General features: G+C 43.5%; 1 protein-coding gene across 1 annotated transcript; it reads left to right on the forward strand.

The window, feature by feature from the left end:
• The first annotated feature begins 4,127 nt into the window (after window positions 1-4,127).
• LOC131261114 (heterogeneous nuclear ribonucleoprotein R) lies at window positions 4,128-25,171 on the forward strand. The gene is made up of 12 exons (XM_058263031.1): window positions 4,128-4,247; window positions 4,316-4,509; window positions 4,575-4,702; window positions 4,783-5,024; window positions 10,217-10,352; window positions 13,630-13,763; window positions 13,837-13,965; window positions 14,038-14,178; window positions 14,277-14,383; window positions 14,467-14,612; window positions 20,552-20,756; window positions 25,103-25,171. The coding sequence occupies exons 1-12, from the start codon at window positions 4,128-4,130 to the stop codon at window positions 25,110-25,112; spliced, it is 1,692 nt and encodes a 563-aa protein (XP_058119014.1). The 3' UTR covers window positions 25,113-25,171.
• Window positions 25,172-26,601: the final 1,430 nt, after the last annotated feature.

Raw genomic sequence — 26,601 nt, forward strand, 5'->3', positions numbered from 1 at the left:
TTCGCTTTGGACGAATTCGAAGCACCAGTGCGTATTTCGACCGGCTCGGCACAACCGGCGTTGGCGTTGGGGCCGCAAACCGTCTTCACAGGAGGCGTCTTCCCGACGACGGCGAGGTGTAAAACGTTTTCCCCCCGGAAACAGTAAATTTCCCCATCGTAGCGTCGGACAAAAGTGTTCGAGTCCGACCGAGTGTTGGAAGTCGTGTACAAAGCAACGTTGAGGCCGAGCCTTGTCCCGTGCCCGTGTTTTCCCGCATCCCTAGCGTGGATGAGCACGACGGGGTAGAGCGTGAAAATTCAGCGTTTTCCAGCAGTTGGTTCGAAGGCGAACCAGTGCGCTTTGCGTAATCAGGTAAACGATACGAGAGGTGAATTTCGACGGAAGAAACAGGTCAAATAGAAGTGTCCCTCTGCTCAAGGATAGTGTTGTTACCAAGCGTGTTTGCGTTCTTAAGGACAATTTCGTGTCGGGGGGGTGGAAGAAAATCCTCCCAACAAAACCACCTCGGGTGGCAACAAAAAAAAACCAGCGTATCTGAAGGTCATTAGACTTAAGTTTTTTGACCTCTCCTCCACTGATGTGTGTTAGGCACGGTGGTAGAATCTGCTCTCGGGCCTCGCTGCTACGACTGTGTGTGTTGCTGGTTTGATCTGGCCGATGCCGATGGTGGTGGTTGTGCCAAAAATCCGCTTACTTTTACCCGCACACCAACCCAAAATCCTTCGAGGGGGATGCTCGGAAGAATGGGGAAGAGAAGAGGGGAAAAGGGAAAGGAGGGGGGGGGATGCTTAAGGTACCCCATCGTGCGCCTTGGCCACGCACACCACACGGCGCAGACGAAACGGACTCTGGCTCGAGTGCCTCCGCGAGTGCCACAGCGCTTTTCTGCACACCATTAGATTTTCCGCCCCGCGCGAAAGGATGCGTGCTAGTGGTTGTGCGACTTTCGGATTGCGCGGAAGAATGTTAGTGGCTGTTCATCTGATCACGTTCGCGAATTGTGTCCCCCGCTTGCCGAATAAAAAGCAAATCGCCAGCCAAAATTCGCGGTCGAACAAGAGCTGCTCCCTTCCAACGGTTACCTCACCTACACCTTCAAAGGCATCTAACGGGGAAGGGCTGGAAAGGGGGCAGGTATGGTGGATTGCGAAACATAAAAATGTTAAACTGGTGTGTGAGTGCGCCATGCTGGGGAGTATATCTCCCCATGTGTGTTAGTTTTTGTTGGCTTGGGGAGAACACTCAGCGCCATGAACCATCCCCATTTTGGCACTCGTTCCTAATATGTTCGAATTTTCCATTTTCCTATCGTTAAGCACTTGAATTTTTATTTAATCCTCTACAAACATCCTGTTCCAAATGTCCTGTGGACAAACAAAAGGATTTGTTGCGCAAACGGATTTCTTGGCACGAAGAATTGTTTGCCGATTCTCGAGCAACTCACACGCACACATGCAATCCAATCCACAAGCCATCACTGTTGCTTAGAAAAGTGAGACAAATTTGCATAGTTTTATGGAAAAAATACTGAACATTCTTGAAGTCTGTCGAGCTTAGTTTGTTCCAGTGCATTCGTTTTTCCTTATATGTCCATTGGACTTCAACAAATCACTACGCATTCCCGTTCCTGGAACTCATCTAACGCTCATCAAATGACGGAAGAGGAGACGCACGGGTGGGGGAAAAGTGAGGACGGGGAGGATGTGGCTCACGCATGGCCGCCAACGCGTACACGCCGCACAGAACTCGCTACATTGCAATTGCACACACATACACATACACTCGGGGTTGATGGGGCCAACTATTTTCCCGACACTTTTCGCGAAAGAATGGTTGATTCTGCCGGAAGATTTTCCTTTTCTCAATTTAATCTTGTTTAAAACATCACTTAGTGTGCTCCAGTCATCAGTTTTTTTTCCACACACCGCACTTTCCTAAGCCGACAAAGTGGCTCTATTTTACGATGAGTTCCTCCACTGTTTGACAGAATCCGAATCGGTTGATACCGGCGGTTTGAACGGTTCGCTTTACGCAAGCATGGTATTTGTTTTTGGCCTCGACCGTGGTCCGTTAATCGGTTACGTTTATACTACACACGATCTGTGGCGATTTGAATATATTGCACGTGTTTGGTTTTTAACTCAACTTACCACGAATTCCTGGATGGATTGATTCGAAGCAAGGTTGAAGCTGGCGCCACCTCCCATTTCCGGGGGGTGGAAGTGAAGCACTCGTGTGTCGTCCTCTTGATGGCTGCTCCTGGCACGCATGTTGCCATCCTAACATGGCGAGTTCGCGGAAGGCACTGCAACTTCTCGACCCGACTACGCACCACCATCAGCACCATCGACGTCGTCGTGATCGTCGTCGTCGTCGTCGTGGTGCTTACTGCGGCTGCTGTTTTCACTTTCAATGCGGTTCTCTATCTCGGCAGACGCGCTCAGGCTTTGAGGGGGGAGGTTCGGCAAACAACCAAATCACCAGCTATATGTATATATTGCCTCCAACAACAAAAAAAAAAGAAAGAAGACGCGAAAAAGGTCCACACACAAAACCGAAAAGCGAAACAGACTCGCGAACGAAAGTGAAGGTCAAACCGTTTTGAGCCGCCCAGGATAGACCAACATTCGCGAGCAACGTCGAGTTCTCAAATACCACCGCAGAGCACCGAAAAACCCTCCCCAGTGTCGCCTTCCGGACGATCCCGGCCCGCGTGCCTACTCCTTCTTGCACTCCACCCCTCCCGGCCCGTGGCATCCGCAAAACACGGCGCTGCTGGCCCAGAGACCTTGGCCTCAATAACGGTGCGTGTGCGGTGTGTCTCTCTGTGTATTTGCCGCAACTTCATTATTCGCGCACGCACACGCGAATTTTGTGCGAAACGCATGATGCGTTCCGAACGCCGCGAGATGAGAGTGTGTTCGAACCAACCGGCCCAAAAGAATCGCCAAAATAAAACAACAACAAAAAATGGCACGCGAGAGGGAGAGAGAAGCGCCCGTTCGCGAAAACAACCAAAAAAAAAAAAACAAGATTGGCGAAAACGACCCACGAACGCGACAAAGAGGGAAAAGAAAGACGCACGCAACCCCGAGAGTGGTTGGTTCGCACATTTGGGGTGCGTTGTGTTTTTTTTTTCCTCCTTCACCCTCCTATTTCTAGGTCACCGCAGCGTGGCGCAACATTTCGCGGAGATAATCACTCTCGCGCGCGCGCGCGCCAGCGAACTACCCTCCCCTCCCCCCACCACCACCATCGCACGCATCATACTCACGCACCGTCTCCGCGGCGTGACCTACTTTGCCAACGAGACGCGCAAAATTCTGCTTACGCACCCTCCCCCGGGCCCGGCTTGAACAACGTGCGCGATAACGCACGACGGAAGGGGAGAGAGCGAACGCGAGAGAGAGCGAGATGGAGAACCGATACGCGAAATCGCGTCCCCCCTTCACTCGTGGGGTGCGTTCGCGATTTTAAAATCGTACCAACCGTCGGCGGTGCGTTGCGTGCGCGCGATACTGCGGTCCCATCCCCCGTGTGCGTGTGTGCGTGCGTTTCATTCGGGGCGGCCACATTTTGCTCAAGTGTTGCAAAAAAGATCCATCCAAGCCGGGCGCTGTGCCAAAAAGCGCGTGCAACAAGTGAGAAGTGTCTATGATCTCTCACTCTTCCTATTTCGAGCAAGCGATAGAAAAAGAGCGAAAGACAACGCTTAAGTGCGTGAGGGATGAAACGGTCAAGGGGTGTGTTGTAGTGGGGTACGGGTAACAGCGGGGGATCTGCTGAAGCAGTGCGAGTTCTGTTTTTGCGAATGTGTCCATCATCCCCTTTCAACTCGCGATCGCGAATTCAATCGTGTTCGTGACGTCTCATTTCATGTTTTTTTTTCAATTGCTTACGCTTTTGATCTTGCGAATCTACGTTGCGAACTTCTTACGAAAGAGAATTAGATTAGAATTTCTTATTCAAACTATATACCACTGGAACCGATCGTTCTAATCTTAAAACCATTTAAATGATGAAAAAATATGCTATATTTGATAGTAAATTCTTTGGTGAAAGATTCTGATGGGAATAACTGAAATAACAATGTCTAACCCATGCTCTTTCTTGTTTCCACAGAAATGGCCGAAGGTAATGGTGAGGTGGTAGAGGAGATGGCAAATCAAAAGTCCGGCGAGGGTGGCGACGGCGAACGAACGCAGGACTACTCAAAGCTGCTGGAATATGGACTACACAAGATGGTAAGTTCCTATCCTCCCTAGCGTTGTCGATCGTGGGTTCGTTCATCCTCAACTCCCAACCTTCATAGGTTGCCGGTCGGTTGGACGACATCTACAAAACCGGCAAGCTGGCCCACTCGGAGCTTGACGAAAGGGCACTCGATGCGCTGAAGGAGTTCCACGTAGAAGGTGCCTTGGACGTACTGGATCAGTTCCTAGACTCGAACCTCGAACATGTGTCGAACAAATCGGCCTTCCTTTGCGGTGTCATGAAAACGTACAGGTAAGGACACGAGGGCATGGCCTCTGGTAGGTGACGGCTGATGACGACCTCTTCTTTGTTGGCAGACAAAAAATTCGGGCCACGCAGCAGGGACAACCGGCACCGGCAGCGACAGTGCAAGCGAAGGGTCCGGACGAGGAGAAGATCAAAGCAATTCTGGAGCGAACGGGATACACATTGGACGTCACTACAGGTACGGTACCGGTTCCTGCGGAGCTGCCTGCAATGTTGCTGTCAGCCATCAGTGAATCTAACCGACTTCCTTCCCCTCAGGACAACGCAAGTACGGCGGACCACCTCCCAACTGGGAAGGCAACACGCCCGGGAACGGCTGCGAGGTGTTCTGCGGCAAGATACCAAAAGATATGTACGAGGACGAGCTGATCCCGCTGTTCGAGAAGTGCGGCAAGATCTGGGACCTCCGGCTAATGATGGACCCGATGACCGGCACCAACCGGGGCTACGCCTTCGTTACCTTCACCTCACGGGACTCGGCCTCGAACGCCGTTCGGGAGGTAAGTGATTTCCGATTCCGATTCCGCTCCGTACACACGAACCCAACTTCCTCCAACGCTGGCGCCGGAGCCGACCGAGGAGCGTTTTCTGTGTTAGATTTTACGTTCATTTATCACCTCCCCAAAATCCCAGCCCCTGTTTTTACACCCCCCGGCTACCACTGGTCTGACTTATCCCCCGTTTATGCTCCAACATCCCCAATGTCCAGCCTCTTGAGGCGTCTTGTATCAACTTCCTCCACCGTGTTCAACATTTTCCCACTAACAATCCCAGCCCTCCGTTTCCACGAAAAAGAAAAGTGGCCCCCCTTTGAAATGACTATTTTCTCAGTTTCCCAGCTCCTTCTGCCCCATCCCATGTATTCCTCCCCGTAGCTGCCTCTTTTCTCTTAACTTTTATTACAATTAATACGATTTGTTTGCACACAAAAGAAACAAACTATCAACTCTTACTAATACATCCGGAACCGTAGCTGTACAATGTAGACTCAACCGTCCTAGCATACGGCCACCAAACGAGATCCAAACTCGCTAAATTAAGAATAAGAAAAACAAACATAAAGCAATAGCAAACTCCGTTTCATCCGGGAACACATTGAAATCTGGAAAGGCAAAAAATATCCCCTATAACATATTGTGCAATGGTGGACTACATTTTTCTCTTCTAAATATGTTTACAATGATGGTGTTGAGTAGAGGTGATTGGTAAAGTAGTTGTTGTATGTAATTGGTTGTCCATTGTGGGGGGGGAGAGTCGCAGAACGTAACGACGATGGTCTTTGTTGTGTTTTCCTAATCTTGTCCGTCGTACGCTTCACAACAATGCAACGATGCAACATTTGGCACTGCGGATCACTCAATTGGTAATGCACCTTGCGAGAAGAGGTGAAAATTGAAACACTGTGGTAAAGAAACCCGTGTCTATACGAGCATACGCCCCTTCCCTATGTACTGTAGGCTTAGATAGTGCGATAGAAAACTCCATTCATCCCAAAGAGAGCATTCCCATTAGACTCGACGGTCGTTATGTTGCTACCATGTATTGCCACACCCAAAAGTGCATTTTCCGTGTAGGTTCATACGATTTTCATAGCACAGAGCGATGTGGTCTGATCGCATGTAAGCATAACCGTTGTATCTTCTGTTATTCATTTCGATTAAACGTTTCCGATGAAGGATCAATCCTCGCACGACCCCAAAACAAGGGCAGCACGCCCCGTACCGTTAGGTTTCCAATGTTTACCGTTTCCAACAGCGGACGCGGTACCTTTTGACGTCGCTGCAACGGTAGTTTGGTGGCGTACGTAAATTAGCTCCAAGATGTGCCTCCATTTAGGGTGAGGGTGCGCGCCCATTCCGTGGGTGAGATGCGCAGAAAACCCATTCTGTACCATCTGTGTGTCCAGCAGTGTGGAAGCACATGGCTGCAGAATGTTGGCCTGTTTATTTTACATCACCTTTGATCCTTGATGGTAGGATACAGAAGCAGCAGTAGCACACTTTCTCTTGCGCACGCCGGGCACGTGTTGGAAACTTCCTCCAACGGCGAAGAAGCGATTTGCGAAAGATGATTAATCCCCTGCCCAGAACGGTAGCATCGAAGGGGGAAAAACGATGGGTCCCTTTATTTATTTTTTGTTATTCCTGCTTGCCACGGTGCATCGACCGGAAGATATCGATCAGCCACCCGCACCATATATCCATCCATCACGATACTTATATCCTGTAGCGTGTTTTCGGCCGTTTCCGATCCTTCTGCTTCGCTGCCGGGCTGATGGAATAACGGTATCTTTTCCTGCAACGGGGTATAATTCGGCTCGACCCCACCCGATCGACCGGCAGGCCAGCTGTAGGATGCGCTCGGATCGTGCTCAAGGCTGCACCACAATGCACTTCCCGTGAATGCAACTTAACGGGATCCGGCGCGTGCCATACGTTGGCGCTTCAGTTCCGGTTGCGTTCGCCGGAGAAAGGACCGCCCCGTTCGGTGGTGCGCACTTTCTCCCAATTTCTTTTTATTTTGTGTTTTCCTCGCTTGCCCATCGCCCATCGACCAGCTGCTGTAAATTAGGCACAAGGGTTTTTTTTTTGCAAACAACGGCTTTTAAGCGTTGTTTTGTTTTCTTCTTACTTCCAATGCCAGTTTTTACTAAAACGCTGCGCACAGCTGCATTCATGGCCGGGTGTGCAGTTAATTGCAGTTCTCCTTGCTTCTAGCATACTTCTTTTGATCTTTTGGAACGATATTTGAAGATGTTTTTTGATCAACTGTCGTATTCTTTGCGTACTTACAATAGAACCTGTATAGGTTGTAGTTCGTAGTGTGATATAGGCTTTGGATCTTTGGCAAGTTTCGCCGCGATGGAGGTTTTTCGTAGATTGATTGCTTTCAAACGGTACCTTTGCTGGTTTTTAACGGGCTCTTTCCATTCACACAAGCATGAGCTTCACTGTTTATATCCTCTCCCCTTATTATGATTGTAAGTATGATTGCAAATAATTGCTTTTCGTTTCTCTGTGTATATCTCCACTTCAAGTGTTTACTTCTTATGTTACTTTTTAGTTGTTAGTTTGGATTATACATTTTTCTCCAGTTTTTACTGTCAGTTCACATTATTTACTATGATTTCTTTGTTTCTCCTTTATTACGTGGAGTTGTATGATTCAACTATTCCTCTTCCTGCCCTTTCATTAAATCAGTTCAAAATTTATCTATTCCTCCACCGATTACTTTCCTTTCCTACGTCCTCAAGAACCTACTCTTATATATATATATATAAACCAACCGTCCCCAACATTATTCGTTCAATGTCGTTCCAGTCGGCTGTCGTAAGGTTACGATGACCGCGACGACGAACACTTTTTAACTAATTCGGCCAAAATTATTACATCTTTTTTGTTCATCGCATTATTTTTTTCCATATCTGTTACCCCACAGCTCAATAATTATGAAATAAAGCCCGGCAATTGTTTGAAAATAAATGTAAGCGTGCCGAATCTGCGCCTCTTTGTAGGCAACATACCTAAATCTAAAGGAAAAGAAGAGATTTTAGATGAATTTGGTAAACTAACAGGTAAATCATGCTCAAAATTGTTTTTATTTCTTCGTTTTATTATTTACTTTCAATCTGTTCTTACAAACCTCATCAGTAATAGTGAACTATTACATTTTATACTTCTTCGTTTCCTCGTTACACTGTTAAGTTACGTTATGCCTATGTTTATTGTTTTAGAATTTAAAAAAACTGTATTTATTCATTCGGGCCGATCGCCCGATTGGTCATCAAAGAATGCACACTCGATAGATATTTCAACTTCAAACGATGCCGTTTTGTGAGGCAAGCTAAAATAACCGATCTCAACACTTTCTTGCACCTTTTGTTCAAGGCAAACAGTTCCGAAGTAGATATGGAAATTTCAAACAAACAATTATTTGAGAACAACTGTACGCGCAATAAAAAGATAACGAACCTGAAACAGGTCAATTATATCACGCCAATCAATCAATCAACAAGATAACAATGCTAAAGGCTTAAGCTGCTAAGCAATACGCTGGCTTTCTGACATGCAGCAACACGCTACCAAACGGCTAGTGGAAGATCATAAAAAAACGTTATAAATTCTGGATACGCTTGAAATCAGAATATAGTACCTCGCTGCCTCTTTTTGGAAAATATTTCCATTATCCTTGCTATCACGTCATTGGTAGGATAATTTTCCATGCTTAGGCATTTTCGACTTGCTTTAAAATAATTGTCAATGAACTGGTACCATTCATTTATCATTTATGGCACAAACAGACCACGACGATGTAATAAAGAGCGGTACAATTGTAATAAAGCTCTGCTTCCTCGCCTTTGATTACATTTGTATTGTCCTTGTGCGAATTCAATTATTTTTGTTCCAATTTGTTATGCGGGTAGGAACGTTATCCCCTGAGATTAAAATGCTTATTAATTTAAGAACTCTTCTTACTTTAGAACTCAACACCGGTTTCCCACATCTAATTTGACAACTGCAAAATGAAACCATCTCAGTGCCCGATGATAATAGTCAATCATAGCTAGATTACGATTAAACGCATTCGTTCTTTTTCGTCACGTTTTCATCACCTTCGTCTGTTCTTGTCCGTTGATTTGTTTTGATTTTTCAACTCAAAGATGCGAATCAGTTAACATTCTACCTTAATCACCTCATAAAGCTCATTTCACTACTACCACCACTGCAATATCATAGTCATATAATCATTTGACTTTTCGTTTTCTTTCGATTGAACCTAACGACACGAAAACGGTTTTTACGGTTGCATTTGTTAATATTCAGTTACATTTACTGTATTATACTTCGTGTTTACCTGTTGCTCGTTTTATATGTTTACTTCTAGAGCTCGTCAATAATCTCGACAATGCTAACAATTTGTAAGCTCGATTAATCTATGTATAGATTAACGCATCGTCCACCGTCCTCTTCATTCTGTTTTACATTAAAGTTTCATACACGCTGGTTGGATTGTTGTTGACAGGGAAAAAACTGTAACAATCATTTTTTAGCATAATTACGCAATATCTCCAGTCATTATATTTAAAACAAAATGTTTAAAAAAGTTAGCAATCGAAATTATTACAACTTTTGACACCGTCGGCATCTTTTGTGCAAATTACGTAAAATGCTTTCCCTTTGTGATCGTTTTAAAACCTTTTTGATTTACACTCATCGCTATCCATATTCCATTTTAGAGTTACCGCAATTAAAAAGCAGCACCATTTGTTCGAACCATCCAATATTCCCTAGACCATTCACCCAATCACACTTTATGATTTATATTAAAATACCATGCCCGTTATATCAAATCATTATTTCCACATTCTTGCTCCATTGTATTTCGATTTATCTCAATTGAATATCGGCTTCATCAGATTTCCATCACTCACTGCCGCGCCTCTATCATCCCCATATTGGATTTGAGTTTTAATTTGTCCATAATTTTTGGTTAGTTTTTGTTACTTTATTGCTTTCAAAAATGTCTAATCAACACCTTTTGGAACAAGCTTCTTTTCTTATGTTCACCATGAATCGCCCTTCAAATCAGGAAGCAAACTATCAACGTATCTTCACAATTTACAGCAGGAGTGAATGAAATGTCTCTCTCTCTCTTTCTTCCAACCCAACTCTACCACGATATCCGCTTCCAGCTGAATGATTATGAAATTCGGAATGGCAAAAAGATTGGTGTAACGATATCGTTTAACAATCACCGACTTTTTGTCGGCAATATACCTAAGAATAGAGATCGCGATGAGTTGTTAGAGGAATTTGCAAAACATGCACGTAAGTTTCAACGTTCGACGAAACTCCAAATTTGTTCTCTTTTCCCTAGTATCAGAACGACAGCACAGTCGATTGCGAGCTAATATTATCAAAATGATACAAAGGAAAATTTAAAAGCTTAAAATTACCTATACACTAGAAAAAGTAAAGGAGAATGACGTTTACCTACAACAAAAATTAGAATGGATTTGCGTGTGGTAGATTCGAACCATTGGCCTGTAAGGAAGCACGAACATATTTTCCTCCTAAAAAAGCGCTCGGCGAAATTGGCATTTGCGACAAAATTGGTACTCGAGAAAACAACAATGATGATATTTACTTTCTGCAGCAAATTATAAGCCCACCATTAGGCACCGAAAAATACATTAATCCTGGCTGATTGATTAACACCACCGTCTCTCGGCCCCGAAGTGTAGTAGGACATTGGCGAATGGATTGGCATTGGATTTTGATTGTTGTTTTCTTGTTTCATTGCATATTCTTATTACATTTTCTCATTTTGTTTGTCGTTTTCCTTACTTATTATTCGACAGTTTGTTACCATTGGTTTAAAATTATGATTGGTTTTATTAGAAGTAAAAATCAAAAGAAATATATCATTACCTAACAAACGATGCACCGAAATGAAAAACGAAAAACCAAACTACAGTGTAGGCTGTCCAGTTGGTGGACGCCACAGTTCGGCATAGTGTCATAGCGATTGGTGTGACATGTTTGAAATTGATTTTTATTTGTTTGTTTAATTAATGCTGTGTGATACATCGGTTTGAGTGTGTGCAAATTTTCGCTTGACGTTTCATTTACTCCCATTGCTTCAAGGCTCAAACATTCCAAACTTATCCTGCTTAGCAAATACTTGCCTCAACTGGCCGTTGCTTGGTTTTTCGTTCTTCATTTTGCATCGAAATGCGTGAATGTGCGTGTGTGTTCTCAAAATTTGTATGCAAAATTTGAAATTTCTTTACAAACGAAGTAAGCGAAATAGATAAATTTGGCTCCTGCCGAACTCACTGCCACGTGAAACATCACGTGCAGTGCGGGGTTGAAATGCAAAATGCAACCTCGCATAATCCGCCACTTGATGTTTCACGTAGCCGTTTGGTTATAGCTCATACCACAGGCTTTAGCTAACGTAGGCAAAATTACTGCGATAGATGCGTAGCACAGCGAAATGGAAACAAAACCAAATCTAAATTTCCATCCTCAGTTCTGTAGCTTCACAATTTCGACATAAAATGCGTAACATCTAAAAACAAAAACAAATCTAAACTTGAAACTGTACGTTCAAATTCGTTTGCCAAAATCACTATTCTTACACTGGGTGTGTACTGTTTCCTCCTAATGTGGAACATTTGACGAAGCTGAAACCATTCGGACAATTGGACGTTTGCTCCGCTCGATTGTGTTCAGGGTTACAATTGGTTCACCCTTTCGGCAATCTTAGAATTGTCTGGCTACAGCACCCAATCAAAAAACAAAACCGACAACCCCTAAAATCTGGCCCGTTTCTTTTCCGAACTCCAGAAATATTCTTTCGCAACCGAGCACAGGAAAGTTGCACAGATTGCATAGTGGAAGAGCGGTTAGTGTACAGCCCTGCAGCAAAAGACGCTCCTGTCCAGGCGCACATTTCCCTTTCCTACAAAAATTTGCCAATGATTAGCTCCACTTTCTGGCTGCGTTGTGCATCGTTCCGCATCGCGTGTTTGATGTGATTCGAAATTCAAAAACGGACGTGGCGGCGAAATCGGTGGCGCCTTGGAAAAAAACATTGGTGACAATGCACTTGATAACATACAAAAAAAAATGCATTATAGAGAAACATTCGGTGATGCATCCGGATAGTATATCATTTGGTTTTTCGACGTAATGACTGGAGACCAGGGCTTACCATACAGCATATAAATAGTTTCCCCTTAGTGAACCACACCACCATCGCACCCGTTGTTGTGTTATAGATGGAGACAGTTTGCTTTGGAAAATGTTTGTGTGATAAGAAATCCTACCACTCTTCCATTTAACTCCACTGAAGTGTGTACTGTACGAGCTTTTATCCTTTTTTCTCCCGTTTGGGTTATTTATCATGTGTACAAAAAAAAACCATAAAACGATACAAACTCCTTCCGTTAACTCTTTGTTTTGACGTTTTTTTTTCTCTAGCCACCAATTGTGCTCCTTTCTATTTGAACCTTGCTCTCTGTCACACACACACTCCTTTAATCACACTCTATCTCTCTCTCTCTTTCGACATCTTTTCCAATACTCCCGTTCAATTAAAACATTTGTCTATATTCTACCCTTAAACCAAATGTTTAAGTTTTTTTTACCAGCTACTGTTCCTGTCCAACCATTTAAAGCACATTCAAATACAATTTCAAATCTGAATACGGATCGCGAATACTGGTTTCTTCAGTTTCGTTTGAGATGTTTATCGTTTCCCATCGGTTGGATTTCCACTCGATGTTTGTTGTGATGATATCTTTAAGCAGTTGATTATACCACCAAATAATGGCTTCAAAAAGCAAAACAAAGCAGAAGCAGCAATACAAACGTTTTGGCAAATGAATTTGGCACTACAGTGAACGGACGAAATTACAAACGAAACATGGGTTAGCATAGTTGAAACATTGGTTTTGTTCGGCGGTTCTGTCGTTCTACGGAACTGACGGACTGTTGCAAAAGTTTAAGAAGCTAAGCAGAGGGTGTGAGATTGTTTGTGTTTGTGTGTGTTTCCATTCCACACCCAGCTACTCAGTTTGACCGTTTGAAGTGTTAAGACAAACCCGTTCTCCCCGCCCCAGGGAAGACCCGCTGATCCGCCCGACCACCGTCCCGGTAGCGTGCAGGATCAGTGAGCAGGATTTGCTTATACTATTCAGCCCGCTCCGCAGTAACGAATGGTAGAAAGGAAACATTAGGAAACGAAGAATTTCAACTTTTCAATTTCTCAACATACTACTACTGTTCTTAACTTCTCGCCTCACCATTGCACGCGCTGACTCGCTGCAGCGTTTTGAGTAGTACTTTGCAGCCGCCAAAAACTAATATATTTTTCTTTTCTTTTCTCTATTTGTCTCCGGCATTCGGCGCAAAAACGATACCAAACCAAAATCCCTAACCCTCCTTCCCCTCCCTCACTCAACGCCCTTCGTCTCCGTTCGATCGTAACCTGGATCGAAACGTGCGATTCCTCGCACCAACCAACCCTACCTGTCGATCGCACACGACGCGCGCCATGGCGTTCGCAAACCAAACATGCAATCTAAAATCTTTACAGCGGGACTTGTGGAGGTAATTATTTATAGCTCACCAGACGACAAGAAAAAGAACCGAGGATTCTGCTTCCTCGAGTACGAATCACACAAAGCGGCCTCCCTGGCAAAGCGGCGACTAGGCACCGGAAGGATAAAGGTACGTACCTCGCCGGCCGCCGTATAGCCGTCACGTCTAATTTATGCTTTCCGCTGTGCCCGACAACGTTTAGGTATGGAATTGTGATATAATAGTAGACTGGGCAGACCCACAGGAAGAACCGGACGAACAAACGATGAGCAAGGTGAAAGTATTATATGTACGAAACCTTACACAAGACACGAGCGAAGAAAAGCTTAAGGTAAGCCGCTGCCACACATCGCTGGAATGTCGGTTCGTCTGGTTCACTTTACACACGTCTTTCGCACAACAGGAAAGCTTCGAGCAGTTCGGCCGCGTCGAGCGGGTGAAGAAAATAAAGGACTACGCATTTGTTCACTTCGAGGACCGTGATAACGCCGTCAAAGCGATGAAGGATCTGGACGGCAAGGAGATCGGTGGATCGAACATAGAGGTAGGCTTGGCCTGAGCGTTGGCCGCTGGCGCTGAGGACGCTGTTTCTAATTCACCGGCTCGTCTTTGCCATTTCCCCCCTTTCCCTCCCCCCCAAAGGTGTCGCTAGCTAAACCTCCGTCCGACAAAAAGAAGAAGGAAGAGATTCTACGAGCCCGCGAAAGGCGCATGACCCAATTTTTACAAACTAGAATAGGTTTGGTTAGGTAAGTAGCCGGAATTGAGACCAGGCATTGCTTGCGAATAGGAAACTAACGCTACCCAAAACTCTTTGTGCCCCCTTGCGCAGCTCGGTGCCGTCGTTTCCCAGTATGTCGCCACAGCATGCCGGCATGATGCCCGGTCCGCTGCCAGGTCCGATGAGAGTCCCGAGCGGAGCCGGCGGACAGCGGGCCCCGGGAATGCGAGGTGGACCGATGGGTCGGGGCGAGTACGGTAAGTAACGCCAGTCCCTCTTTCTCCTTCTATATCTTTCTTCCTTGGTTTTACTCTCTCCCTCGCCCACTCTCTCTCTCTCTCTCTCTTTCTCTCTTAATGTCCCTGATCTACATCTGTACTTTTTGTGCCTTACAATTGGCAGTATATATTGTTATAAACGAATGAACCTCTAGTAGTAATATACAACCGTTATCGTTGCTATCGGGGAACCAAACTCCCGATAGGTTGTAGCTATGATTAGAAACCAAAATCACAAACAAACGACAATAATGAAAACGATTAGCTCAATAACCAATCCAAGGTTGTGTAATTGAGGTCCTGACGAAAATCGTTCATCAGTAAAAAACAAACGAGGAGTGTACCGTCCTAATGCAATGTAAATTCAACTTAATTGTCAATAGCCAAACCACCCCGATCGACAGAAACAATTATGTAGCAGAGAAAGAAACGGCTACTGTAAACGGTGCTACTGAGTGAATGAATTACCTATCAAATCATTGAACAAAACCAAACACCAAATTATACAAACAAGGGTAAAAGTGCAATTATTGAAAATTTACTACCTTGTATCTTCTCTCTTCTGCCTTTACGCACCGATGGCACGTCGGGTGTCCATCTAACCTCGAATGTTAGAAAAAAAGATCCATAATGTCACGTAGTAACTGAATGGGCAAACGTGAATCGCGTTAACTTGATTCAACCAAATTATGAACAGCTTCCAAATTTTAGAATGTTTTGTGTACTCTGCTCCGTTCTTAATTCCGTGTTGAGTTACATTTTTGATTACTTATTGTTTATTACCAGTTTAGTTGTGTTTCACATACAAGTTCGTAACCTCCTATCATTAATAATGTACAGTTTATCAAACACTCCGCAATTTTGAGCGCGAGTGGAAAACTCGATCTTAATCTTACTCCCGCACCAGAGTTCGGTACGTGCATGTAACAGACTTTACCAACATCGGAGAAAGACAACCAATTTTCCCCCGGAAAAAAAACAACACGATGTTGTTGTATTGCCTCTTGTTTGATCCAACTTTCGACCTAATCGACCTCCTCTTCATCTACTCCCTGGACCATCGAGTCCTGCAAGAACGGTAGAAACATTTCCTGTATTCTGATGGTCCTCACTCGCCCAGGACTTACTAGTAGACCATTTTGCCCTCCGTACCCTTGCCTATTCCCGCCTTAAGCTTACGTGTCGTTTACCGCAACCGGTAAAAGTACCCTCGTAGGGAACTAAATTAATATACTGCATGATTTTTCAATTGACGACTGCATTTGACAAACGAACAAAAAATAAGTTAAAAAGAAACAAATTTTCCTTATAGTAATTAAATAAACTGTTGTTGTTTATTATTATCGTTGCAAAGATGAGAAGCGTTCTAGCAAAAGAGCATATGATCAGTATACAGGAAAACAGTAATGAAACTCTAGTATATGATGTGCCAAGAATGTAAAACCTTCGTAAAAGTAGACCTTTCTATCCCTGCCGTAGCAGTATACTAGCGAAATTATGTAGGAATGTTTAGAGTGTTAAAGTACTATAATTTTAACAGTAAGTCATTGATGCGTCCCCCGGATGATCGTCACGTCATTCCCTCACGCCAAAACACCTCGACGTTTCACGTTAACATTCCACTTCCTATAGAGCTCAGCGTATGTTGGCTATGTGCAATAGATATATCTGTATAGCTGTACTGTACGGACAATCAAAATCAAAACAGATCCAAAACTGCGCAAATACTATCAGAACGTGCAGGACATAAAGGAGAAAATGTTTAATTCTGCCCGTCAAATCCCTAGACATTGGCAAGCTAAGTTTGTATAAAAAAGAGCATATGACATCATTTGCTGGCATGGTAAAGAAAAATGAGACAGGAAAAAGCTATAAGTAAAATGCTAAGATCTTAATATTAACACCACCACCACCACCACCACCACCGTTATGCAGTGGATGAAAATTCTATTCTATAGTCTTTTTTACAATATAGCAGTAAGATGTGTATTGCATGAGTTGTTGTAGAAAATGTTTTTCTTTTTCAATCTATGTTTGAGTAGGGTGTACCAAACACGAAGAATTTCGCTCGGTTCTGTGTTCCACTTCCTCTACGATTTTGTAATGAAATTGCTAGAAAACTATTGGAAACACAATCGATCGATTGCAAGTAGATCACAAAAACAATTCTCCCCAGTAGTTGCTATACCTTGGGTAAGTAATAGTAGATTCCAACGAAACACACATTTTTCGTACCATTAGTCGACGGAACGCTAGAGCTGCGAGACCGTCTCTCGTGATACGCAAGTTTTTGTCACTCGTTATACTTCGTTTTTATAATTTTGAGTTCAATATTTTGTTTCTTGTTACATTTTTTTCATCTTAAAGTATTGTTTTCTATTGGTACGAAGTAAAAATCATTAGCAATTGCTTCGAAAACAAAATAAAAGGTTGGGAGAAGAGAGCAAATCATATACCTCGAAAATATGCTGTAAAGCGTAAACAAAACAAAAAAAAAAGAAAAGTCGAAAGACTTGTGTAGCGTAACAATAGTTCGGGTTTCTTTCTGCATCCAAAATTTGTACCAAAATTATAAACCATCAGCGCCGCAATCAAAAACGAAATGCATTTTAAATTTACATTTTAGGACCTACCTTCGGGCAAAATTTCAAAATTCGCTATGAAAAGTACAGGCAGCAATTATGTGTCGTATGTGTTGTTGCAAACGGACGTAACGCTGTGGGTAAGCTGAGCAAAAGCACACCGCCACAACAACAACCTACCACCTCTACTACTACCATCCTAACTACTCCTACCATTGCTATTGCTACTAGCAGTAGTTCAAATTGTGACTCTGAACAGAGCGTTCCGATCATCGTTACGTTCACGCTTATGATGCTGCGTTCACTGAGTGCATTTGTTGGTTGTCTTTTTTCTTTCTCTCTTTCTCTTTCTCTCTCTCTCTCTACCGTCATCTTTCCTCGGTTGTCGCTACCATTACCATCCCTCTGCTCGCTTCTCTGTACAACGAACATTCCAATAATGAACTTGCTTCAATCCAAACTCGTTTAAATTTGTAAACTTTGCCGCCATTCCAAAACACAACTCAAATCACAAATGTTTTGAAATCTAACAAACTCAACCAAACTCAATCGCAAACCAACCGTTCATCACCCATCCGTTCGTCATCCTCAATGCATCTCATGTGATCCTGCATCGGCCGCTGGCACGGAAACGGATATGGACACGATCACGATCACGATCAAACTCGTTCTGCGAACGTCACGTGCCGAATTACGCACACGTACACACGAACACACACGCATACTTACACACGCACGCATACACACACACGCACACACGCGCTCGTCTGCACTTTGGTGACCAGAGTACGACTATGATTCGTTCGGTTACGCGGATTATCCTCACCGTGGCCTTGGATCGGGCCCGGGATACTACGAGCCACCGTACTACGACGACTACTACCACCACCACCACCGTGGGGGAGGAGGGGGAGGAGGTGGAGGGGGTGCTGGCGGTATTGGTGCGTGCTTCGGCGACGGCAGTTCCGAGTTCTACCTGGACTACGCGTCGAGTGCAACGGCGGCGGCCGCGGCTGCAGCAGCTGCTGCCGCCGCCGCCGCAGCCTTCTCCTCCGGCGGTACGTCCGGTGGTGGCCACGGCCAGCACCACCACCACCACGCCCCGTCCCACCACCATCACAGCCACCACAGCCACCATCATCACCATCACCACAGTGCCGCTGCCGCCGCAGCCGTCGCCGCCGCGGGAGCACGTAACAGTAGTTCGGTGGGCGCACCGGTAGGAGGAGGGCGCAGGTTGAAGTTGTTCTAGACGCCCCGACGCACACGGCCACCGGCCGCCACTTGCCTTAACTGCCGCCATGGCGGATCTATTTACCCAAGTCGAGCGGAGAGCGACAAGAAATGGGAGTGTGAAACGTTAAACGTAACCCCGTCGCAAGCAACAACATTCATGCAATACACATCAAAAGGTACTGAAGGGAAAAAACAACCAAATCAACAACATCCAAACGCACCGTTGAATAGGGTTAAATCAAATCGAGCAGGTTCGATTCTGTTTCGTACACACCATCACCTCATCCCGTGTTTCCCGTGGGGTTTTCCACACAAACTTTTGCTTCTTTAGTTAACCGCTGTTGTTATGTATTGATTTGCTTCACGCTTTTATGCTTTTTTAGTTTTCACTGCTTTCGTTGATACGCTCCTTAACGTCCGATCCACTGCTTTTTTATTATCCTTCCAGTTAACGTTAATGTATGTTTTTAGTGCTTTATTGTTTCTTGGCAATCAACCATTTTTATTTCTATTTTTTTTTTGTTTCCCAACAATCTTGTACTTTTGTGAACTCGTTTTGAAATCAATTACCAAAACTAATCTCTCTCATACGCACACCTTTCGATAACATCGCTGCAATTGCTTCTTTCATAAAGGACACTCTAGCATCCAAAGTTCAAATGCTTTGCATTTGCGCATTTCGAATGTCCTTTCTCACATTCATTATCTCCGTTCATGTCTTTCTTATCATCACTCTTTCTCTCTCTCCTGAACTCTCATGTTAACACTTTTTGGAAAACTAACCTCTGGCAAAGTGCCACAATAAATTGTTACTTGAAAATTGAAGATGCCGTACCATGCCACCGCAAGTGCAGGTTCCTTCTGGAACGATAGTAGTTTCTAGTTAGGGCCCCAGTCTAGTAAGAGCCACACGATGTAGCTGGCTCGATTTTAAGTTGGTTTGTTAGTTGAGGACTGCCGGGACTGCGTCCAAACGGATGTCACGATTTCCGCACTGCCATATTTCGCGAGCGAGAGTTGTGCAATGAAACAGGTTCCGATGTGCGCATCGTTGACCAGTCGAAAGGATATTTTATTTTATTTGCTATTGTTCCCTACGATACGTTTTGGTTAGCTTGTTAGCAACTGGTACCGTTTCGGTTTGTCACGTCAGCTCAGACCAGCGTCTACCGCTCCCCTCTCAACTATACTAAGTGTGTTATAATTCGATTGCAGTTTTCCTCCTCTTCTGTTGTTCTACATTTCTAACGCGTTTTCGCTTTTTTTCTTTTTTGTTCTCTTTTCTTTTATGTTTAAATATCCTCCTTTGAAATCGACCTGCCTTTCAAATCGTTGCAAATCGTTGCAATAATCACTCTCTGTACCATACGTACGAACGCATCTGTTAATCCTAACGTTTGCACGCCAACGGTGCTAAACCGAACGAAACGAAACGGTCACACTTGTACGCAAACGGTGCGCTGCTGTTGCGACCAAACCAATTCGTTTGTGCGTATCTCTGTGTGTGTGTATTTGTGATGCGCCTCCCCGGGGGCGAACGTACGGGGCCATTTTGTTGACGATGTTTTGGGACCCCGTCTCCGAAACCGAATGCTGTCCTGCTGCAACTGCAACTGCGCCACGCGCCACAACAACAACCACGACGAAACGACCACCGATCACACACCTCATCGTATCTCTGTAACACACGTCTGTCCCCTACTCGCCCCCTCCACCAACCATCGACGTCGACGATCGTCCAACTTCCGGCGGGGGCTAACCGTCATCCGTGTGGTTGACGCTCGATCGGGTGTGTCCGTGTGGTGGTGCGCGCGGTCAACGGAAACAAAAAACCCAACAAAACAATCAACAAACCAACCAACATGAAAACGGACACGAACGGATACGCGCGATGCTCGTTCACGCTGCGCTCAAACTATGACTATGGTCTACCTCTTGGTTTTCTCGTACCAAATCGAAATGCAAAACAAACAAAAAATAAAACAACCACGCATACCTCACTCACAATTCACACACACACACACCAACACACACACATACACACACGTACAAATTCGCACACACTCGCCGCGCCCGCTGGCCCGAAACGCGATTCTACAGGGGGTTGGTCGTGGACGTGGAACCACGGCACCACGTGGCCGAACCGCTGGGCACCTTGGCAACAGCAACCACCCGGCGGCCCGACAGGGTCGGCCAGTGGGCACCGCGGGGGTTCCGGAACAAACCGCGGGGGCGGCGGCCCGTGGGCCGGGTCGAACTCGTCCCAGCGTGTGTGGCACCCTGCGCGTCAAACCAAATATACCAGGTGAGGACGGCCCGTCTTACAAACTAGTTACACTCAGTTCATTAGTACTCGGCAGTAGAAACCAGTAAGAGCAAGACCGAAACAGCATAAGCACGTGTAGATGTACGTACGGACCAGTATACAGTATCTCTCCCTCCAACGCACGCTACCGGGTGCGAACCGTGCGTGTGCAACTGCTGCCCGTGAGCTTTCTTAAGAGACACAACCGAACCGCACCGATGCTAGGCGGCAGTTTTTAGTAAATCATGCGCACCTAGCTCAAACCACCATACTGCCAACGTGCACCCAGGCGATGGGAGACTTTTTTTTTCTTTCCAAGGAGAGCATAGCAATTTCAATTCATCACATGCGCGACCTCTAGCCCCAACGGTTCATTCGCGGGTAGATTAGTGTTTGCATCCGTTTTTCTGGTAGACCCGGAGTGGGGGCTTTGAAGCGATGCAGCGCTTGTTCAAACACCTCGAAGTTGAACTCCACACCCCGCATGAGGGTGACAAACGAGGATTTTCTTTAGTTTAAAAAAGGAGCAAACGGGCGACACCTTGGCACCACAATCATTCTATCGACCTATTGTGTTTGAGTAGTCTGTAAAACAAGTAATCGTAGATACCGGCACAGAGTACCACTGAACGGTTCGGTGCTGCTGCTCCCTAATGTTATGTTTTGCATTTCTCTTCGGAACTTATTACTTTTGCATCGTTTGATTGAATTGTTTCTCTCCTATGTTCTCCTTTTAATTTAATTATAATTTCCATACGGACGCATTTTACAACTGTTTTGTTTCTATTTCACTCTGATTAGTTCTCGGAAGTTATGTTTGTTGTATTTGCATTCTAGTTACTAAGCGCTGGAAATATTACTCTTCATAGGTGTATCGTTATTTTTTTTTTCTATTTTCATTCGTTTTTGCGATAATTTGGAATGTCAATGCACTTGTTTGAAGTGAGTTTCCTTTCTGTAATAACGTGTTTAGCGTAAAGTAAAGAGCAAATGAGAATGTCTGTTCATTTCGTGTTGAATAATCATACGTTTGCCGAAGATGCCAGCGAAACGCATCGAACGAGCCAGGGATTAGCTAGGACGTTTAACCAGATGTACCAGACGACCTCTGGACAGTGTTTCTGACAGTGTTTGGAGAACCGAAACCTCTTTTCGGTAGTTGTTAGACAACAGTAGGTTAGGATGCGGGAGGAAACCAATCGTGATCATTTGGAAAAGTGCATCGAGATTACGACAGGAGCGCGGTAAACCCTAGATTATGAACGTAGTGCGCAAACGCCCATCGCGAAACTCTGCAAACCGATGGTATGAAAGAAGTTTCTGCAAGCAAACTTGGTTATGAATTACGATAAGTAACGATTGATACAATTGTAAACAGTTAGGATCGGTTGTTAAACAAATATGCTACTGTATTTAAACAATATGTTAGACGAACAGCAATAGAATCGATTAGTATTTATAGCTTAATGGAAAAATATACAGTCATTATGATTGATTGAACTATATAAGGGAACAATCTAATAGTTAATAATTGTTGATTAATCAGTGCTGTAATCAGTAATAATTAAGATATGATTGAGAGCATAAATTCCGAGGAGCATCATGTTCCTTATGTTGAGCAACAGGGGCAGTATAAAGTGCGGTACATAACACACAATTTATTGTTCTGGTTTTATCCCAATTTTGACTCGACGGTTGGGCATTTTCTATCTTCGATCGGTCTATATTATTTATTTCCAACCATCATTTTTTCCGCTTCATGTGTTTCGTTTTCTCTTATTTTTCTCTCTCATTGGATCGAGCTAACTATTTCTTCTAATTTCTCCTTGCTGATTGCATGAATTACTAATATTTATGCAATATAATTGTTCATATTGTTTCTGCCTTTTTAAATACCTGCTCCTTTCGCCTTCCCTCTCTAAAACATATTAATTTGAATTAATTTCACTCGAGCAGTTCAGTGTGAGATGACTAGCTCTTAACAACTAGTAGGCTTAAGTTACAGTGTACTTGCGACGCCTTCACGATGACCGTCGGCACACGATCTTCACCCCGGGTACTACCTTTGCAAACTATACTTTATGTTTGGTGCTTATAGTTTGTCTTTTATGAAACGTTAACACTAACATGAGTAATCAAAACATCAGAAAGCGCGCCGTTTTTCGTACCTCACTGCTTCAACATATTAACTCCAAACTGCACAGCGACCAATCGCTTACCATCATATATTAACACTCATTACCTAGGGGATACGAGTCACACGTTCTATTAATTGGTAGATTATCGAACACCTAAATGCTCACGGTACAGTCAACAGTTTATCAATCGCGAGATTTAACGATCACAGCTCCATCACGGACGATCAAGCGTTTTAATGCCGACAGCAGATACCGAGGATGGAACGGTCGAGTGTTCAGAACAAAACTGTGCGTTATTTTTTACAAACTAGTTATAGAAACACTTCTCACTTTCCTGTTTATCTGAAGCAAACGAAAGGAACAGTCTTTCCATAATAATAAACAACAATAGTATACAGCGGTCTGCTTGCGCTAGATTCTGTCAATTGAAAAATTTTGCAATATGACAGCTGAGGAGAGCTCAGTACTATTAATACTAATCGATTCGACAGCTACGATGAAAAAAAAACATAGATTTAGACACGTACAATTAATGCATAGATTCACAGTCAGCTAATGGCGTTTTCAGTTTCTACACACGAACGGTTCTTGATCGAAGAATTCTAATTTCACTAGACGAGGTTTAAGTAAGCGATAAGTCCTCTGTATGCAGTACCTTTAGTAACAATGCAAATATATATTCTATGTACACCGAAAAACAAGATAGTTAAAAATAAAGTGACAAGAAAAAAGACCTGCTTTCTTTACGTCACCAGTTGGTTAGCCAAGACCGACCAATATTAACGCCGAAGAGAATGTTAAAAGAAATCGTCCATCAAATGCGCAAGCTCATTCCGGAGGTAAACCTTTAATCGGAAAATGCGGGAAGAAATCACCCATAATGCACCTTTCTGCACGACATCCGTTTAGTTGTTTGAAAAATTGATCGGTTGTTGCTAACTTTGGATACAGTACTTTTTTACTATTTTCGATTATCTTTATTTGAGTTGAGATTAAGGCCTCTAGTTTTGGTAACTACATCTAATATGGCAGTTTTTTACACCCTTCAAAATGATCCTAGAAGCCTTGTTCCGTAAGGAGATGTAGAATATTATAAAACAACTACTCTGTCTTTACTATCAATCCTAGGTGTGTTGTAAAGTAAACTTGAATGTTGTCTTTTTATTTTATTCATTTTCCCAATGCCCGAGAAAAGGTAAGTAGATAAAAAAACTACATTTTCCACACGGCCCTACGAAAATAGCACAGCTCGTTAGAGCATGTTGAATTCGTTTAGACATCTTTTCGCTCTCCATATACTGTATCCCTTGTTGCATATTGTTGACGATTGATGCAAAGCATGCTCATTCTACTTATTTCTTCATTTTATTTCATGTAAATCGAAATCGAAAATTATCGTCGGATGCTTGCGTATGAAATGGACGAAATAACCACTTTACAGATCCCGGTTATCCCAGCAAAGCTCCAAGCCAATGTGTAACCTGTTGGAGATGAAGGTTTGACGCACGATCAAGCTAGAAAGTTGTACGAATGTTTGGAGTCGAATCGTCGATGTTCTCAGCAAAACTTTGAACAAAATTGTACAGAGACACGCTCCAAGAGAAAAAGATGAAAGGCACGAAAAAATCGTTCAAACTATTCACTCCGAACTCTTGCTTTTATGTTTGGTACAAAAATAATTATTTATTGTTTCAACTTCCGTACTACGATCAAATAAAAATGGATTAAAATATACTTATGTAAACGAGCAAAAACTGAATGAAAATGTATGATCAATGTTGAAAGTCACTGCGTTATTCCTTTCATTAAATGAGACTAATCAGAAAAATAGAAACAACAGGAAAATGGATCAACAAAAACAAATAATTTAAAAAAACGAAAATTGGTGCATTGTCTGAAATCCATCGCGTGAACAATGTTTGGCAACCGTTAACTACATTCAGGCGCAAAACGAAAGAACCGATGGAGGCGCCTGGTGTTTGTTGAAATTTCGGGTGTGTTATGAACAATACAGAAAAACAAGAAGAAGCTCATTCTCGGAGCAATATAAATTATTGCTCATTTAAGACGCTCAAAATTGGGAAAAACATACAATGCATTGCCCCATAATTCACATTTTACCTAAAACCAGCTACTAATGATATACTTTTTCTTTCCTCTCTCTCTCTCCATCCACAACACTTTATCCCCGTTCTTCACGCGCGACAGCAATCGGTAAACGCAAATTCGAAGGAGGTCCTCACAATCAAGGGGACATCAAGCGACGCTATGGAGCATTAGCAAATTTTGGTAATAGCTGGGGCAGTCAACCGCTGCCCCAGCAGCCACTCGGGGCAAACGGTGGAGAACAATGGTATACGGATACCTACTCAGCGTGGAGCTAAGCAAAACAAAACCATCAACAAAATTACTCTTTCAACGTTAATCAACCATTTCGACACATACTCCCACCATCTTCATATGGACAGCCTGACGCCACTCAGCAATAAGTAAACGTAAAATCGAATGGTGCGCTGAAATAGCTTACCGTCGAGGCAGTGTCTGCTGGTCGGTTGGAAACGACATTTTGAAATTTCGCCGGCAGCCATCGGTGGCAACTGTAAAACATACACGACGATTTTGGCACATTTTAGATAAATAGCGTGCGTTAGGAAAAGTTAAAAGGAGCTAGAGGTAAAGTGAGAAACAGAAAGAGAGAAAGTGACTAAAAGAGAAATGGCGTGCGAAATTGGAGCAGAAACGGTATACATATAGTAGTAGGATAAAAAACTACAAAAAAGAACTTGATACAATTAAACACATATTAGGCATAGTCAGCTAGGCGATCGGATATATTAGGACAGATTAATGAGCAAATTTCGAAATTAAGAAACCTGACTGATTTTATTAGTCGCATTACTCTTAATGACATTTCCCGAACAATACAACCTTTGAGGATGATGGAAATCGGCAAACAGTACCTTAGAGGGGCTAATACGAAAAACAGAATGGTGTCGATGATGCGAAAACAAGTGTGATTAGAATGAACATAAACCGCAAAACCGATAAATATCTAAAATAATGAGAAAAAATTAGAAGCAAAATCAGACACAGGGAAAACGTTGAATTATAAGATTTTGAAATCATGATAGCATTCGGACATACGTTCTACTTTCGAAACGTAAATGAAAGCGCAAAGTGTTGTAGAAAAAGTTGAAACAATACAAAAACTGTCTGTGTAGGTGTGCGCCTGAAAGATGAGCGCGTACTAGATTACTTTTTTCTCTCATTGTTTTCTTTGCTATCCTCAGCACACCTAACGTATCATATTAAACAAATTGAAACACTACACTTGATAATAAGCTCCCGCTGAAAAGAGGTACCGATGGTGACCGCACTCGTTAGGATAGTGAGTAAACATTTCAAAAATATGATAAAAACAAAAAGAAGCAAATCGAGATCTCCACCGTTTTACAAAATTATTAATGAGCGAATGACTAGGAGAAGAAGAAGTGAAAGGCCTGCCCCAGGGGCACAATTACCAATAATTTCTAATTGCTTGTGTTTAAGGGAGAAAAAAAAGTAAGGAGCCACGAAAAGGAAATACATACTGTGTGCGGCTTTTCGCCAGTGTAAAGAAAGCTCAGTAAGCGCGAATAAGATTGTTTCTCAATTTATTTCAATTTTAATTTCGGAATACTATTTCGGATTAATGAGAAGGCCAGAGA

The sequence above is a fragment of the Anopheles coustani genome, chromosome 3 (genome assembly GCF_943734705.1).
Source record: "Anopheles coustani chromosome 3, idAnoCousDA_361_x.2, whole genome shotgun sequence".
In the NCBI taxonomy this organism is placed as follows: domain Eukaryota; kingdom Metazoa; phylum Arthropoda; class Insecta; order Diptera; family Culicidae; genus Anopheles; species Anopheles coustani.

Excerpts from the sequence above, each read along its gene's own strand:
- LOC131261114 (XM_058263031.1), top strand. The coding sequence starts at position 4,128 with ATGGCCGAAGGTAATGGTGAGGTGGTAGAGGAGATGGCAAATCAAAAG. Across the intron at positions 13,966-14,037 it reads CGAGCGAAGAAAAGCTTAAG|GAAAGCTTCGAGCAGTTCGG; the intron begins GTAAGCCGCTGC and ends TTCGCACAACAG. Across the intron at positions 14,384-14,466 it reads ACTAGAATAGGTTTGGTTAG|CTCGGTGCCGTCGTTTCCCA; the intron begins GTAAGTAGCCGG and ends CCCCTTGCGCAG.